The following is a 16,087-nucleotide window of genomic DNA, read 5'->3' on the forward strand; positions in this document are numbered from 1 at the left end:
AGCTTTGTCTTTCTCCCGTGGAGCAGCTGCTGAGTTTGAACCTCCAACCTTGCTGATAGCAACTTGAAGTGTGGCTCATGATGTCATCAGGGCTCCTCCAAGTCCCCTTGATGTCATCATGAAAAACTTCAGTGTTACTCCTATTTAAAATTTAGTTTAGGCGCCTGGCTGGCAGTAGTAAGAATATGAATCTGTAAGTACACACTGTGCATCCTTGTAAGCTCTTATTACACTACTGGAGTGCACAGTGTCCAAGGGCTCAAGGAGATGGCAGGGATGTCTATTTTCTTGGCTTGTTACTTGACGGAGGAGATTTGTACCGAGCTTGCAGGAACTACTCATTAACAGTTGACATGGAGGTCATAGTTCAGAGCCTGAAAACCATTAAAAAAATTTTCATAAAATAAAAGTGATGAGCATCACATATGGGGAAAGAGTATTTTGCAGTAAGAACTGGGATATGAGACCTCATCACGTGACAGGTTATATGAAAACCACATTGAGAAGAGCTTATCTTCAGAGCTGTCTGGCCAAGGGATCACCAGCCTTCGGCTTACTCTGCTCTCAAGGACTGCCCACTTTACATGAATGGGTGCATCTTTGAAGAGGTGATGGTTTTCTCACATGAGAGATAAAAGATCCCGGAGGGTGGGTGGATGGGTCCTGTGTGAATTGGTGACTCTTTTGATTTTTCTTTGGTCCAGGTGATGGTAGAGAAAGTCTAATTTCCCTGAGACTCCCACAGCTCACAGAGTGACATTCACCCGCCTTTCCCTTCTCTGCTTTGCAGACGAGAAGCCCAAGGCAAACCCCAAGCTGTACACGTGTGTGTGCGAAGGCCTGTCCTGTGGCAACGAGGACCGCTGTGAGGGCCAGCAGTGCTTCTCCTCGCTGAGCATCAACGATGGCTTCCACGTCTATCAGAAAGGCTGCTTCCAGGTCTACGAACAAGGGAAGATGACCTGCAAGACCCCGCCCTCACCCGGCCAGGCCGTGGAGTGCTGCCAGGGGGACTGGTGCAACCGGAACATCACGGCCCAGCTGCCCACGAAAGGTGCCCAGGGACTTTTCTATTTCGAGACCAAGGGCCTTGTGTGCGTGGTCATGGTTCTGTGTGGGTTAAATAGGCTCTTAAGCAGCCACAAGGCTACTCTCTGATTCTTTGAACCAGAGTGAGTTGACGACCGGGAGAGTAGTGACAGGCAAGGGAGAGAAAGGCATGACCCTTCGACATCTTCAAGGATGAAGGCATTTTTGAAAGGAGAGCAAGGTGATGTCCCCCTTGATGGAACTGGCGTGGCTCATGAGTGACCTCTCAGTGTGTACACCCAGGCAGACAGCTCCCAGCACCCCTTTCTGTTCCTGAAAGTCCCGATGTCAACCTTCATTCCCGAATTCACGCTCCTTCCTCAGTACTCATCTCTGTCGGTCGGCAGGGAGATACGTTTGGGTGGTAGAGTGGAAGGCCTGGCCTCCTTTATGAAGAAGATGGGAAGGAAAGGCTAACTGGAACTAGCCTCTTGTCCTCACCTGAAGCCAGATGCGGTTTTCCATGATCCATGGGTAGTTTATGGACATCTTCTCTAAACTGAATTCCACATAGTCATACATTGTGGAAACGAGTCCTTCTCTAAAACTCACTCATTGTATACTGAGCCCCAACAAGTTCTCTCGATGTCCCTGCAAATGACGACATACTCCCTTCTGTTGGTAGGTGCCATCGAGTTGGTGCCAACCATAGTGACCCTGTGTACTACCTCAGCAGGAAACACTGCCAGTCCTGTGCCAACCTCACCATTGTCCCTATGCACGACGCCATTGCTGTAGCCACAGTGGCAATCTATGTCCTTGAGAGCTCTCTTCTTTTTCACTGTCCCTCGACTGTAACAAACATGATTTCCCTCTCCAGTGACTGGTCTCCTCTGACAACATGTTCCAAGTATGTTAGATGAAGAATCGCCATCCTTGCCTCTAAGGAGCATTCTGGCCGTACTTCTTCCAAGACAGCTTGTTTCTCCATTTAACACAGCTAGTGTCCTTCCAGTATTCTGACACTTACAGTATTCTTCTCCAGCACCACAATTCAAGGGCACTGATAATTCAAGGGCACTGATTCTTCTTGGGCCTTCCTTATTCAGTGTCCAATTGTCACATGCACATGATGCTTGGGTGAGGCACACCTTAGTCCTCGAAGTAACATCCTTGCCTTTCAGTACTCAAGGAAGGGGTCTTGTGTAGCAGACTTACCTGGTGCCACTCACGTTTTGATCGTTGTGACTGCTGCTTCCATGAGCTTTGATCATGGATCCAAGCAAGATAAACTCCTTCCCAACTTCAATCTTTTCTCTATTTATCATGATATTACCTATTGGTCCAGTTATGAGGAGTTCAGTCTTCTTTACGTTGAGTGGAGGTGTATTTTATTTCGAAGCTATGCATAAGGGTTTCGGTGACTCCTTCCTCCGAAGTGGGCAGCTGATTCCTTCTTTGTAGCCTATTCTTAGTCTGGAAGCTCCACTGAAAACTGCTCACTTTGGGTGACCCTGCAGGCATTTGAAATATGAGTGACAGCTTCAAGCATCACAGCAACACCCACGCCACCACGGTACAACAACTGACAGATAACATACCACTCTCTTCCTAGTTTTTCGTGACCTTACACCAGAATTGGAAATATGGTAGTTCCTTAAAGGTGAAGTTGCAGATTTTTCATCTGAAGCGATCTCACACGCTTCTTTGAGTGTCAGATTGAAATCCATGGATGCATGTTGAGGGAGCCTAGGTGGTGCAGTGGGATCAATGTGGGGAGTTCAAACCCACCAACCACTCCATGAGAGCATCTGTCTGTGTCCATAGATTTATGATCTCAGTAAACCTAAAGAGCCAGTCTCGTTTTGCCCTGGAGGGTCCCTGTGAATTTCAACCTCATGTAAGGCAGAGGCTGACACTACACCAGATGTACTCACTTAAAAGTATCACACGAGCCAACCCCTGGCTCCGTGGCAACCTCCTGAGTGACAGCAGAATGGCTACACCAGACCACCAGGCCTTTCTCTCGCTGCACTGCGGGGTAGAGTCACAGTGGTTAAGCGCTGGGCTGCTCACCACAAGCTCAGCATTTCGAAACCACCAGCTGCTCCTGGGGAGAAAGATGAAGCTTTCGAATCCCCTGAAGAGTTAAGGGCTTGGAATCCTACAGGGGCAGTTCTGCCCACCAGGATCACCTGAGTTGGAATCCACTCAACGTCAGTGAGTTTGAGTTGAGTTTTTGTGGGAGGCTTGTTCATGTATAACCCAGCTTTACCCCCCCACCCCCACCCCCTGAGCCAGCGAGTTGCTCCCAACTCATAGGGGCCCTGTGAATCTTTATCCAATGCAGTGGCCAGTGGGTTTGAACGTCCAATTTCATGGTTAGAGGCTCAACTCTCATTTGATAACACCAGTAAGGTAATGGACATTCTATTTATTTATTTTGTTAAAGCATTTAATTAGGGGCTCATACAACACTTATCACAATCCATACTTACATCAATTGTGTAGACCATTTGTACATTCATTGCTCTCATCATTCTCTAAACATTTTCCCCTGGAATCAGGTCCTCATTTTTTCCCCTCCTCCCCCGCTCTCCCCTCTCCAATGGACCCTTGATAATTTATAAATTATTATTTTGTCATATCTTGCCCTGTTCGACGTCTCCCTTCACCCACTTTTCTGTTGTCCGTCCCCCAGGGAGGAGATCACATGTAGATCCTTGTAATCATTTCCCCCTTTCCAACTCACCCCCACTCTACGTTCCCAGTATCGCCACTCTCACCACTGGTCCTGAAGGGATCATCTGCCCTGCATTCCTTGTGTTTCCAGTTCCTGTCTGTACCAGTGTACATCCTCTGGTCTAGCCAGACTTGCAAGGGAGAATTCGGATCATGAAAGTAGGGGGGCAGGAACATTTAGGAACTAGAGAAAAGTTGTATTTTTCATTGTTGCTACATCGCACCCTGACTGCCTCATCTCCTCCCCAAGACCCTTCTGCAAGGGGATCTCCAGTGGCCGACAAATGGGCTTTGGGTCTTCACTCCACATCCCCTACTCCCATTCACTATGGTAAGATTATTTGTTCCGATGATGCCTGATATCTCATCCCTTCGACACCTCGTGATCACACAGGCTGGTGTGCTTCTTCCATGTGGACTTTGTTGCTTCTGAGTTAGATGGCCGCTTGTTTACCTTCAAGATTTTAAGACCCCAGACGCTATATTTTTTGATAGCCGGGCACCATCAGCTTTCTTCGTGGTAATGGACATTTTAAATAGATGTTATAACTTAATTTTGGACACAGGAAAATAAACCAAAACAAAAATGTCGACAGGAGAGGCTCGTGGTGGTAGTAGCCACTGCCAACCAGCACAGTCATCAAGCAAAGGGCACAGACACAAAGCAACCCATTTCAGACCCTATGATGGCAATTTAAAAGTTGTGCCTAGGGTACTCTTAAGGCATAGAGAGTAAATTTTGGTAAGCAACTGGAATAATCTTCTACAAAATGTGATGCTGGGTCTGAAAGGACAGTCTTTAAGAGAAAGATCAGCCACTTCATAAAAGGGCATTTGATACACCACACTTTCACGTGTCGTGAGTTAAGATGTTTTCAGTAGGGTGAGTAGACACAGAGACACGTCTGCATTCCTACAACAATTGGCAGGGACTTTGAGGTGGCTATTGAAGGTCTTGGTTGGAGGCGCTCCAATATGGAGTACCATGAGGGAGGGGATTCCATGTAAACTCCCAAACAGTATGGGGTTCCCAGTCTGCGCATCACTTTGCAGGGGCCTGACTTTTAATAAAGGCTCCTTGGGAACACGCATCATCTCCCATCGGCGGCTAACCTAAAGGTTGGCAGTGTGACCCCACCAGAGGCTCTGTGGAAGAAAGGCCTGGCAAACTGGCTTTTGTAAAGATCACAGCTGAGAAAAGCCGCTCTCTGTTCCAGCATGAGGGGTTGCCATGAGTTGTCATCGATGTGACGGCAACGGGTGTGGTAGCTTGGTTTTAATGGAAGGGTTACTGTGTTTAAGGAATCTCTAATCTAATTCCGGAGGCAAGAGGTATTTATAATTTAATGTTGCACGTAATGAGTTGTGCACTTTATCATGTGTATAACACGTTCCATGGATATTAGATGTGACAATCGTTGATGATTTGAGGTTGGGCAGCTACATAAACATAAAGGAAATTAGGCTTGAGATGGGGTTGCTCCAGGGGCCAGGTGTGGGGGAATGGGGATAAGACATATGTGGGGCAGCAGCAGGTTTGGTGGCAGCACCTGAAGGTGTCTGACATTTGGAACTGCTTATTATTTGGGGACCATATGTCCAACTAAGCAACGATGATGTGGCATGCTAGGCAAGAAAGAAAACCCGTTGTCAATGCTTCTTGAGTGATACATGATCGGGTGCTCACATGAATGTTGGACTGGATCGTGTGAGAATGTTTGAACCAGGGAGTGAATGAATGATGGGGTGAGTGAGCAAATTGGTAAATGAATGTTGAATAAGTGAGTCAAGGGAAAGATGGATGGATGCTTCCTAGGGAGAAAGCACGATGCACAACGACCAACGAGATGTCAGCAAGAGGCATATAAAACATTGAAGAGGAGTGGCTGCAGATTGGGTGAATTTTGTTTTGACTCAGCTAGTGATTTCTCACAGGGATATTACAACCTATATGGGTGTAAGGGCTTCATGGGAAAACACCCCTATGGGTGAAAATTTAAGTTAACAAGTATTCCTGAGATTTGTATCAAATAGTACACTGGTGTGTTAAGAGTTGACCTGCTGCCTGCTGCAAGGTCAGCAGTTCAAATCCACCAGCCACTCTATGGCAGCAAGATGAGGCTGTGTGCTCCTGTAAAGAGTAGGCTCAGCAATAGCCCATCCAAGCAAACCTGCCCTGTCATCTAGGGTTGCTATGAGTTAGAATTGACTCAATGGCAGCAAGGTTGCCTTTGTCTTTTGTATTTTAAAGGACGTCCACTCACATGCATTCATGCTGAAATTTGTTCAAGCTGCAGTTTTGTCTAATTGAATAATGGTTAAAAAGCTTGGGCCCCTGGCCAGGTACCAGGAAGCATTTTCGTTAGATCATTTGCTCATAGCTGGGTGGGCTGATGTGGTCAGAATCTGGAGCTACTTGTCAGGATGTTGGTTATGCTATAGAACTAACCGGTGGTTCTTACAGCCAATTATGCCTCTCTCCTCTCCAGGGAAAGCCTTCCCTGGTGCACAGAATTTCCACCTGGAGGTCGGCCTCATTATTCTGTCCGTCGTCTTCGCAGTCTGCCTGCTAGCTTGCCTCCTGGGAGTTGCTCTCCGAAAGTTTAAACGGCGCCACCAGGAACGCCTCAATCCCAGAGACGTGGAGTACGGCACCATCGAGGGTCTCATCACCACCAACGTCGGAGACAGCACGTTAGCGGTGAGAGGGCGATTCCCCCCAGGGAGTCCCTAGTGCACGAAGGTGGCACAAGACCCTGTTCCAGTGTGAAACCCTGACTGGTAACTGGTATTGACGGAGCTGTGTCACCCACCCACCCGCCACTGGTTATTCATGATTGGGCATCTGCTAGCGCTTGTTCCATCGTCTCTATTTGCATACATCCATTTTAATTGAGCAGATTCTTGGTTGTTCATTTTCTTTGGGGAGTAAGGGAAATGGGATAGAGTAAATGCCTGTCATTGGGGCAGGGGATGGGGGGGGGGGTGCATTGGAGTTTTATGGTGCTCAGTTACCTATTTTAATACCAGTGCTTACCCCCAAACACCTTGGCTTAATATTAGAAAAAAACCAACTCTCCTTTTGATATTATCTCCGCACTTTGGAATTAAACTTCACAAACTCTCACCACCTAAAGGAAGCAGCGGCTACACTTTCCGTGCTCCTGTGCTGCCCCCTTGTGGAGGGCAGTCAGTCGGTTGGACCATCCTAGCCCAGTGGAAATTTGGGAGCCTGGTGCAGTTTCCCCCAGGGACCACATTCAGAAGCGGAAAAAGGAACACACGAAAGAACTTAATTTGAACAAGCCGTTGTATTTGACCTAATAACGCCAATGCTTCTTCAGCATGTAAAATAACAACGTTACTTTCAATTCTCTTTTTAACGGTGTCTTTGAGCTCTGGAGTGTATTTTATATTCGGAGGGCGCCTTGGTGGTACAGGTGGTTAAGCTGCACTATGGAAGGAAAGGTTGTGGTGCCTCTACCTACCCACAGAGAGCCAGGCTCCTCAGAAGCACGGCCGGCTCGGAATCTGCTTTCCAAAGGCCACAGCCTTGAGGACCCCGTGAAGCAGTGCTACTCTGTGCACATGGGCTCGCCCTGACCCAGTCAGTGGGGTAATAACTACCTTCTACCCTAACAACACTTGCCGCCTATTCTCAATGCAGACCAGGCGAATTTCCCCGACTCTCCAGGGTAACAATGTGGCTTATGGCTACCATATTGGATACATAGAAACCAATCAGAATTCCTGTGTTACATATTTTAAGTGATAAGGTCATGTTAAAAAGTAACTATCCTTTCTTAGAAAAAAATTGTCAGTGTTAGATTTTAAGAAAATGGATTTTAAGTGGGAAGCCTATACTAGAAATAGATTTCTGTAAACATTTAGAAAGGGGGATTGGGGTAATGACAATCTAAATTGTTACTGTACTGAGTTGCATGCCTATTTCAAAAGAGGTAAAAGTCAGTATTAAAATATTCCCATACCAAATAAGACTCTGCCCTTGAATCCAAAGACAAGCAAGGTCATAACTTTCTGATATGATTCAAGGTCATTTAAGCCATGTTCATGTTTTGCCTCGGGCCATCTTGTATTAACCTTTGCTTGGCTAGAAGACTGATTTAAAGGTGTCTGGTAGTTGTACACTTACTCAGGTATAAAGATTAACCGGCAACTTCCTTCTGGTTGGAGACGATTTCTCTCTCCAATGGCCATCTTTGTAGCTCAGGAAAAAAGTCCCAGGACCCACTCTTGGCAATTGTGAAAACTACAGGTGCTGGTTGGTCCAGGTTGGGATTTACCTTACTCTATCTAGTTGCTTTCCCATCACTGGGCCACCCATCAAGTGCATTTTTAGTAAGACAAAGGACTTTAAAGCCTTCTGAGATCCCTTTTACCCACTTCCTTAAACTGTAGTACAGCAAAACTAGGAAAAGAGGATATAAGGACATTCTATTTCAAAAAGTAGAGAACTACAGTTTTTCTGCCTAAACTATACATAGAATTCTATTTCAATTTTAAGGGAAATCAAATGAGTTTATTGAGTTAGTAGCATGGGGATGAGTTTTGACAAAGCCTAAGCGAAGCGATTCTAAAATAGATTTGTCAGAATGTCAAGGCGAAGAGCTTACTAACCTAACTGATTACCCGGGGCAATAAGAGGAACATGGAGCATAAACTCCTTTGAGTCTTTGGAACGGGGACTGGAAGGGTGGGCCCAAACAGCCTCTTCCACTCAGCTATATGAAATGACAGTAGATCACAATATAATAGCATGGTGAAGACAACAGTTTCAGAGACGTTATGAGTAAGAGTCTGTGTGCTTGTTAGGTAAGAGACAGACTCCTTTACATGATGCAACAAAGCATCTGCTCAACTAAATCACACCTCTCGACAGGGAGGGGGCCAGGGAACCCCTTACAATCTGGGATTTGAGGTAGATGTTTGTTGGTTTCCGTTGACTTCTGTTCCCTTTTAAGTATCTAAAATGGTTTATCTGTTATGAAATGTACACACAGGATGGCCCAGTAGGAAAAAGTAGCACTCTTGTAATGTTCGGAATTCTAAGAAACCCCCCGAATGAACAGGAAAAGGAACCACAAAAAGCATGTTGGAATCTAGGGCTCCTGGCTGCCCCAATGAGCGCCCCTCCCTGGTGGAGTCCCCATCGCAGGGCTCTCCGCGTCTTCCGCGGACTGCTCAGCTTTTAGTCAGTTTGCCAACCACCTGGAGGACTCAGAAGACGCGAAGGAAGGAGACATTCCAAGAAATCATCGTGCCGCTTCAACAGAGCAGTTGAAACGTGGGGGAGAAAGAATTTGGTGGGGCATGCAAGACACGATCGCAGCCATCTCCCCAGCACCATGGTGCCATGTTGGTTATAGACGATCTGCTCTTAGAACAAAAAGACTTTTGCGTCTCGGTTCACAACCAAGGACGAAGGGAAGACGTCTGCGTCAATTAACTGGGCATACCCCCCACCCCACCCCTGCACCCCTCCTGAGAACACGCTTCACTTGTAGAAATAGATTTGCCATACTGGTCTTATTTTATTTTAAAACATTTACTGTGGTCAATATATGTAACCAAGTTGCTGTCTCAGCCATTTGTTTCATGTGACCTCAATCGTGTTCCTCATGCTCTTGTTAAAACCACGATGACTGTGCTTCTGGTGAACATTTCATTTCTTGCTCTGTGATTTGTGAGTGAGCCACATGAACAAGGGACACCAGGGTGTCATTTTGTTACTCTCCTCTTCCTCATTCACGCAGCCTTTGGCCACGTAGTCCATTCTCGCTGTCATATACCCCCTGGATGGCCCGGATGGCATGGGAGCTTCTCATGCACACCACACTTCATTAGCGCTCCGAGGTTGTTGTGTCAGAGACAGCGAGCGGGTCTCCGCGAGCAGAAGAGGGTCTGATAAAGTATGCCCAGCTCCTTGACTTGAAGGAAACTTTCTTTCCTCCCTCTTTTTGCACCACTCACTAATCTTTCTACCATTTCCATGTTTGATCAGGTCTGTTTCTTGAGCTTTCTTTCCGATTTGCACACTCAATTTTGTCAGCTTTGTTTTTTATGCATTTTATTCTGAAACGCGGGGCTACAAAATAGGATTATTGTTCTTCAGGAGACCTATCATGTCTTAGGGAGGAACTACAAACCGTCCCATCTCCCATGGTGCTAACGGGCCACATGTCCGTGATTTCTGTCTTCTCTGTGTTATGACCGCATGCACGCCAATACTGGACCCCAGGAGCTGCGTCTCACTGCTTTTTCTCCGTGTCTCCACTGCAGGATTTACTGGATCATTCGTGTACGTCCGGCAGTGGCTCCGGGCTTCCTTTCCTCGTTCAAAGGACAGTGGCTCGTCAGATCACGCTGTTGGAGTGTGTCGGTTGGTAATTCTTTCCCCTTTCTTCTGGGGTTTAGTTATGGTTACCAGAGTCAGGCGTGGCTCTAAAACAGGGAGGAACGTGGGGCGTATGCTCCTTCTTAGTGTCTCTTGCTTCCTTTTTTAAATTTCAGGAGATGTGAGGTAGCTATATGGTGTGACTACTTTACTCTATTCCTGTTCGAACCCCCAAACTCATTGAAGGCTTGTCGAGGGAGGGTGCCATTCGTTGGTACAGACTGTGGAGGCCAAGCTTTGGGTTGCAGGTGGGCCCTTGGGGATGATGGGAATGCTTGAAAGGTGAATTGACACGGCTGTGCCTGACAATAGGTATCAAATGATTGGAGGTAAGTCGGTTTGGGAGATCATACACTTGTTTATTGTAAGTCTCTAATCCCTCTTACTCATGCCTTTCTGTTAAAAATCATTAAGCAGATTTTTATCACAGGTACCTTTATTGCTCCTTTAGTTAGATAAACACTGTATACAATTCGCTCTGGCCTCTGCTGTGTTTTCCACATGTGAGCATGCGACCTGGAGATGTAAGCATGTAAGCTACCTCTTTCCCCCTCCATTGCTAAGCTGCATTCACACATCTCTGTATTTCAAAGGCTTGTGTCACAGCACGATGAAGAATTAGAAAAAACTTCAACAATACAAAAGAATTTTTTTTCACACATTGCTGCTTTGGATTGATTTCCTTGGCGTGAACTCCCAGGAGTTGGGGTTCTTGGTCTACCAACATTGTGATTTCTTTTCTTAAGTGGCTTGTCTTTTAAATTGTCTACTGTCCTCTAGGGAGATTAAAAAAAATTTTTGTATTTGTTGTATGTGACGGGTGTTGGTGGTAGTTTTTGCAGATTCCACTGTCCAGTGGTAAGCAGGGATGACCGCCGCAGCGTTATTGGGTCCGCAACGTCTCCACGCCCCTCGTTCTTCTCAAGGGCTTGGGCTTGGGCTTGCGCTGCCTGCCTCCTCATGTTTTTCTTCCAGGAGGCAGCTGTCACCACAAGCTTCCCTGAGCGGTGGGCTGCTGCCCTCTGACCGCTTCTTTCTGCTTTTGTGGACACTGGGGTGTACCGCAAGCCCAGGGTTGAGGGAGGATAGGAAGAAGGAAGAAGAGCAGTGGCTATCCCGCAAGCAGCCTCTTAGGCCTGCAGCGCCCACAGTGCCCCCGTTCCTCTCCCCCCGCCGTGGTTTGAGGGAAAGAGGTGTGATTCCCACCAGGGCCCTTCTGCTGGAAAAGCATTCTGTTGACTAGTCTGGTTATTCTTTGGTCTTCTGCCCAGTGACCGGTCAGCCTTCACAAAGCAGCGCTCTGTCTCAAGACCTGGTCCCAGAACCCAAAGGACAAAGATAAGATGGCATCTTGAACATACGTATCCTGCCTCTGGTAGGATAGGTTAGATCGGCATCAGTATTTGGAGTTGGGGAATAGCATAAGTCAGTGGCAGCTTTTTGTTGGTTTCGCGCTAAACACTTGCAGCTTCTAGTCGGTGTTCATGCATCCAGTCTTGAGCAGAAAGGTGTGGGGTGAGCGGCAGTCAAAGTGTGCCAGTGTTCTGGGTTCAACACATGGCACTTTGTAGGTCAGTCATTCACAGGAAACCCCCAAATTTCAGGTGTCTTAGGGTATCCTGGGTGGGGCTCCCGTGATCAGGACTTTTCACGCGGAGCCCTGCTTCTGTTTTAGGGGCTTCCGAGTCAGGTGACATTTGAACAGAGCACATGGTCACTTACAATGTCGGGAAGCCACGAAAGAGGTTTCCGTTGCCACACGTCTGCTGTGCCGAGCCTCTGCTGCTGTCTGCGCACACATTGTAGTATTGCTCGCCAGGACACGCTCTGGGATCGCTGTATGCCCTCCCTCTCAAGAACCTGAGGGCAGCCGGGAGAGAAACCAACCGAAGCCAAGCAGGGAAAGAGGAACAGACCTGTCCCTAGCAGCTGGGGTGGCAGCGCCTTAGCGCCCCAGCCTTGAGGTTGTGTGACGAGTACTGGGCAAATACTGTAACTTTATTAAAATTCTTTGGTGGCCCACAATGAGCCAGTTTACCATAGACATGGATATTCTAACGAAAACTAAACACCACTGCCCTTATGTCGATTCTGACTCATAATGACCCTGTTGGACCGAGCAACAACTGCCCTGGTGGGTTTCCAAGACTGGAAATCTTCAAGAGAGTAGAAAGCCTCATCTTTCTCCTATGGAGCAGCTGGTGGTTTTGAACCGCTGACCGTGTAGTTAGTATTCCAACCAGCATAGCCACTAGCCACCAGGATTCCAGTTTAGCATTAGCCATTGATCCTTCATCATGAAAGGGCCCTGGTGATGTTCAGGGTGAGGTATTGGCTGGCAAACTGCAAGGGCAGCAGTTCAAACCCACTGACCACTGTGATAGACAGCCAGACAGCCAGAGAGAAACAGAGAGAGATCCATTTGATTGCTCCTGTAAAAATCTACAGCCTGAGAAACCGCACAGAGGGTCCTGAAAGTCAGAATGAGGTGGGTGGCAGTGGACTAGGCTTGGCTATTTCACAGTGACGTTCTTTAGCGGCCAGAATTTAGATTTAGCACTGTGGATTATGTTTCAGGTGTGTCACCTGTGCAGACGTGCTTCTCTTTCCGTGTTTGGGTTCTCAGTGGCTTAGTTTGTCAGCCAAGAGCTGGTTTCCGGGTATGCAGGTGGTGCTGCAGCTGCTTCTGACAAGCCGCGTTTCCCAGCAGTCTGGGAGACAGACAGCCCCACTGCCCTGCAAGTTGTATCTCTTCAGCATTGTTATCTAGGTGCCTCGGATGTCTGTCCTTACCCTGATTACACCCCGTGTCTATCCCCATCGCCTGGTGGTAATTACCTCCTCCGCCCAACCTCCCTGATCACCCCTACCTATAATTAACAGGGGGATGGAAGCGGAGCTGCAGTTGACACAGCCGTCAAGTGTGTGGCCGCTGCAGGAGGCGGGCATGCGCCAGATGATCGGATGAAAACTAGACGTCCCACGTTGTCGACAGTGCCTTCTTCCCAGGGGCCTTTCCAGCGTGGCCACTTGTGACATCACAGGGGCGATTCAATGAGCAAATACCCATGACCAGTGTCGGAAATCAGTGCTGCTCAGGGATTATGTGTTTAAGGCTCTGCAAATCCTCTTTGGAAGCAGATCTTCCCCCAGCAAATCCTTGAGGAGGGAGGTGGGGGCGGGGGGCAGGGGCTGCTTGCTGACGCCCCTACACGGCTGCTCTCCTCAGCGTCGGTGGATTTATTTTGTCCCTCAATGCACACCCAAACTTCCCGGTGATCAATGTAAGTGCCTGTGTAGATCCGCCCTTCGGGACTCTGTGAGCGTGCTGTGTGCTTTGGCTGACCTCTCGGAGAGGATGGAGTCCAGGAAGCTGCTGGAGTTTGCCGTCGATGATGTTCTCCTGCCCCTTCAGCACAAACCAAGACCCAACTCACCGAACCCTTTTCTAGGTTTTCCTAACTTCCGTGCACTTACCCAACGCAGTTTATACCTCGGAATACAGGATTTCAACGCAAACAATAATTAGCAGCTAATTGTACAATGCAGATACCAAGGGCCTCTAATTTGTTGTTGTGAGGTGGGTGGGAGGGCTAAGTTCCACCTTATGGTTTTATGTCTTCATAGGCTGGGATTTGTATCTCAGCACCGAGTTTCTGGGAGTCAGTCAGCAGGGGGATTAAAGAGTTGCAAGCACTGTGCCTTTCGGCTTCTTTGGGCATGGTGACCAAGCCTGCTGCCTCTCGGGTACCTAATGCGTGCCCCCCTCCGTTTTCCTTCCCACAGGGAAAGGCAGGTACGGCGAGGTGTGGAGGGGCAGCTGGCAAGGGGAGAATGTTGCTGTGAAGATCTTCTCCTCCCGGGACGAGAAGTCGTGGTTTCGGGAAACAGAATTGTACAACACTGTGATGCTGAGGCATGAAAATATATTAGGTAAGTGTAAGGTTAGTCGATCTCCACCTTAATCGTATCTAGGTAGAAATAACCTTTTGCTTTTCCAGGCGAATGGGAACTTGAGTCTCTCCTGAGAAATCTCTGTGGGGATCTCCAGCATTTACATGACCGGTTTCACGTTCCTTTTTAAAGCCTGTTCCGTGTCTGAATCTGCCACCACGTTCATCATTCTCTGGATGATGCAAAAAGGCAATTGTCACCGCTGAGTCTTCTTCCTACATCTGCAGATGGTTATTGAAACAACTGACGTGGGCCCCGTGTTGTTCACTTCCAGGCCTCCTCGGTGGCTCTACTCACTCCACCCTTCCTGAATATTTATAGACTCAAATGAAGACGGATCTTTGGACTGTTTCCTGGAGACTCCCAGCTCCCAGGGACATCGTAGTTAAATGCACGCGCCTTCAAACGAGGCTGCATTTTAAAGTTCAGATTTACGGAGCGATGCTGCCGAAATTTTAATTTGGGAACTCAGCCTTAGAAATGCTAGAGAAATAGATGAATAATGCCCATGGAGAGGCTACTATGGTGGTATTACAAAGGGCAGCAGAGGGGCAGTTGCTATTGAGGTGCTTCGGACTTAGGGCACCTGCGTGTGCGTTACAGGAGATCTGTGCTCCTAGGGCTTGTGAGCCTAGATCACCAGGCCCTTGGTAGACTCCAGGAACACACCTTCTGGGATAAAGGATGCGATACATACTTCGTGGGTGAATGCTGTTTGGAGTGTGTCTTTAATAGTAGATATTTCGAATTTATCTCTATTTAGAATGGTTCTCCCCTCCCCCTTTTCTTTTTCCTTTGGCTGCTTTTATGGCTATTGAATTAGCTCTGGTTTATATTATAGGCTTATATTATATGTCAGAATTTACATATATGTTAATACTGTCAATTTCATGTTTACGTGTGAGGCAGGTTGCCTGCAGCTAATGGTCTTGAACCCGCCCAAAGTTTTGGCTCAATAGTATGGTAGTTATGTTTCATCTGAGCCTTGTCCGTCCTCAATTTCCTCCTGAGACCTTTTCACTTGTATTATTGCTGTCAGCCTCCCCTTTCCCACCTACTTCCCTGGGCTGCACATCCTCTATGGGAGCAGTGCATCGTCTGCTCAAAGCTTTTGAGGATTCCACGTGGCTGACAACATTTGTAACATTGGACTGGGCATTCAAGCCTCCCTAGGCATTGTTTCCAAAGAGATTTATAAACTCCATCCACATGTAGCTACTTGTAGTATTTGACATTTCTTTGGCAATGGCCATTGGACAAATGGCTCAATGCCACGGACATTCAGGTGTCTAGCACCTTGTTTAGATTACCCTTGGTATGTACGTACTGTGTCATCTCCCCTTCTCCTCCGTCAGTACCGGAAACTCCGTTCCTTTCTCAGTTCTCCCAATGGAACTGCTTTTTTCTGCACATTCCCACTTCTTCCCGAGACAGGTAGTGGGCGATGGCAGGCAGCAGGAGAAAGGACACACCGACCATCACCTGCTTTGGGTGCTCTGGGGTGTTGGGATAGGGGCCTGCCAATCCACACACATCCCTCAATGTGCCAGGGGCCCTTGATGAGCAGTCCGTGAGCACAGAGAGGCAACCGTGGGGGGAAGACAGAGCCTGGGGCTCGACTCTCATCTGATAGTGACCTCACCTAGCCACCTTCAACCTCCCTGCGCCCTTAGTGAGGAGTAAGTATAACTGTCAAAGTATAAAGATCTTAAATGAAGCTCCAGAAAGTGAAATACAGTCATATTGTCAAAAAACAACTCTTACAGAATTAAGGAAATGGAACCCAAAGAATATAGCAATTTCTTAACATTAGTTAATCTGCTAAAACAAGCCTACTAGCTTATTGCTCTTTTTGTTTTTGCTGTTAATGAGACTATGCAGGAGCCAGTGCTCTTAGCCAGCCTGTGGCAGCCTCACTTCTCTGTCAGCTGTCATTGCGGCCCCGTG

The 16,087-nt window shown here is 47.6% G+C and overlaps 1 protein-coding gene across 1 annotated transcript in view; it reads left to right on the plus strand.

The window, feature by feature from the left end:
• ACVR1 (activin A receptor type 1) overlaps positions 1-16,087 on the plus strand; it is a 151,222-nt gene that overhangs the window by 112,236 nt on the left and 22,899 nt on the right. The window contains exons 3-6 of the mRNA XM_075529716.1: positions 791-1,054; positions 6,261-6,472; positions 10,072-10,171; positions 13,973-14,119. Coding sequence (XP_075385831.1) covers positions 791-1,054; positions 6,261-6,472; positions 10,072-10,171; positions 13,973-14,119 — 723 coding nt within the window. The remainder of the gene's footprint in view (positions 1-790; positions 1,055-6,260; positions 6,473-10,071; positions 10,172-13,972; positions 14,120-16,087) is intronic.

Source organism: Tenrec ecaudatus, chromosome 13 (assembly GCF_050624435.1).
Source record: "Tenrec ecaudatus isolate mTenEca1 chromosome 13, mTenEca1.hap1, whole genome shotgun sequence".
Lineage (NCBI taxonomy): Eukaryota > Metazoa > Chordata > Mammalia > Afrosoricida > Tenrecidae > Tenrec > Tenrec ecaudatus.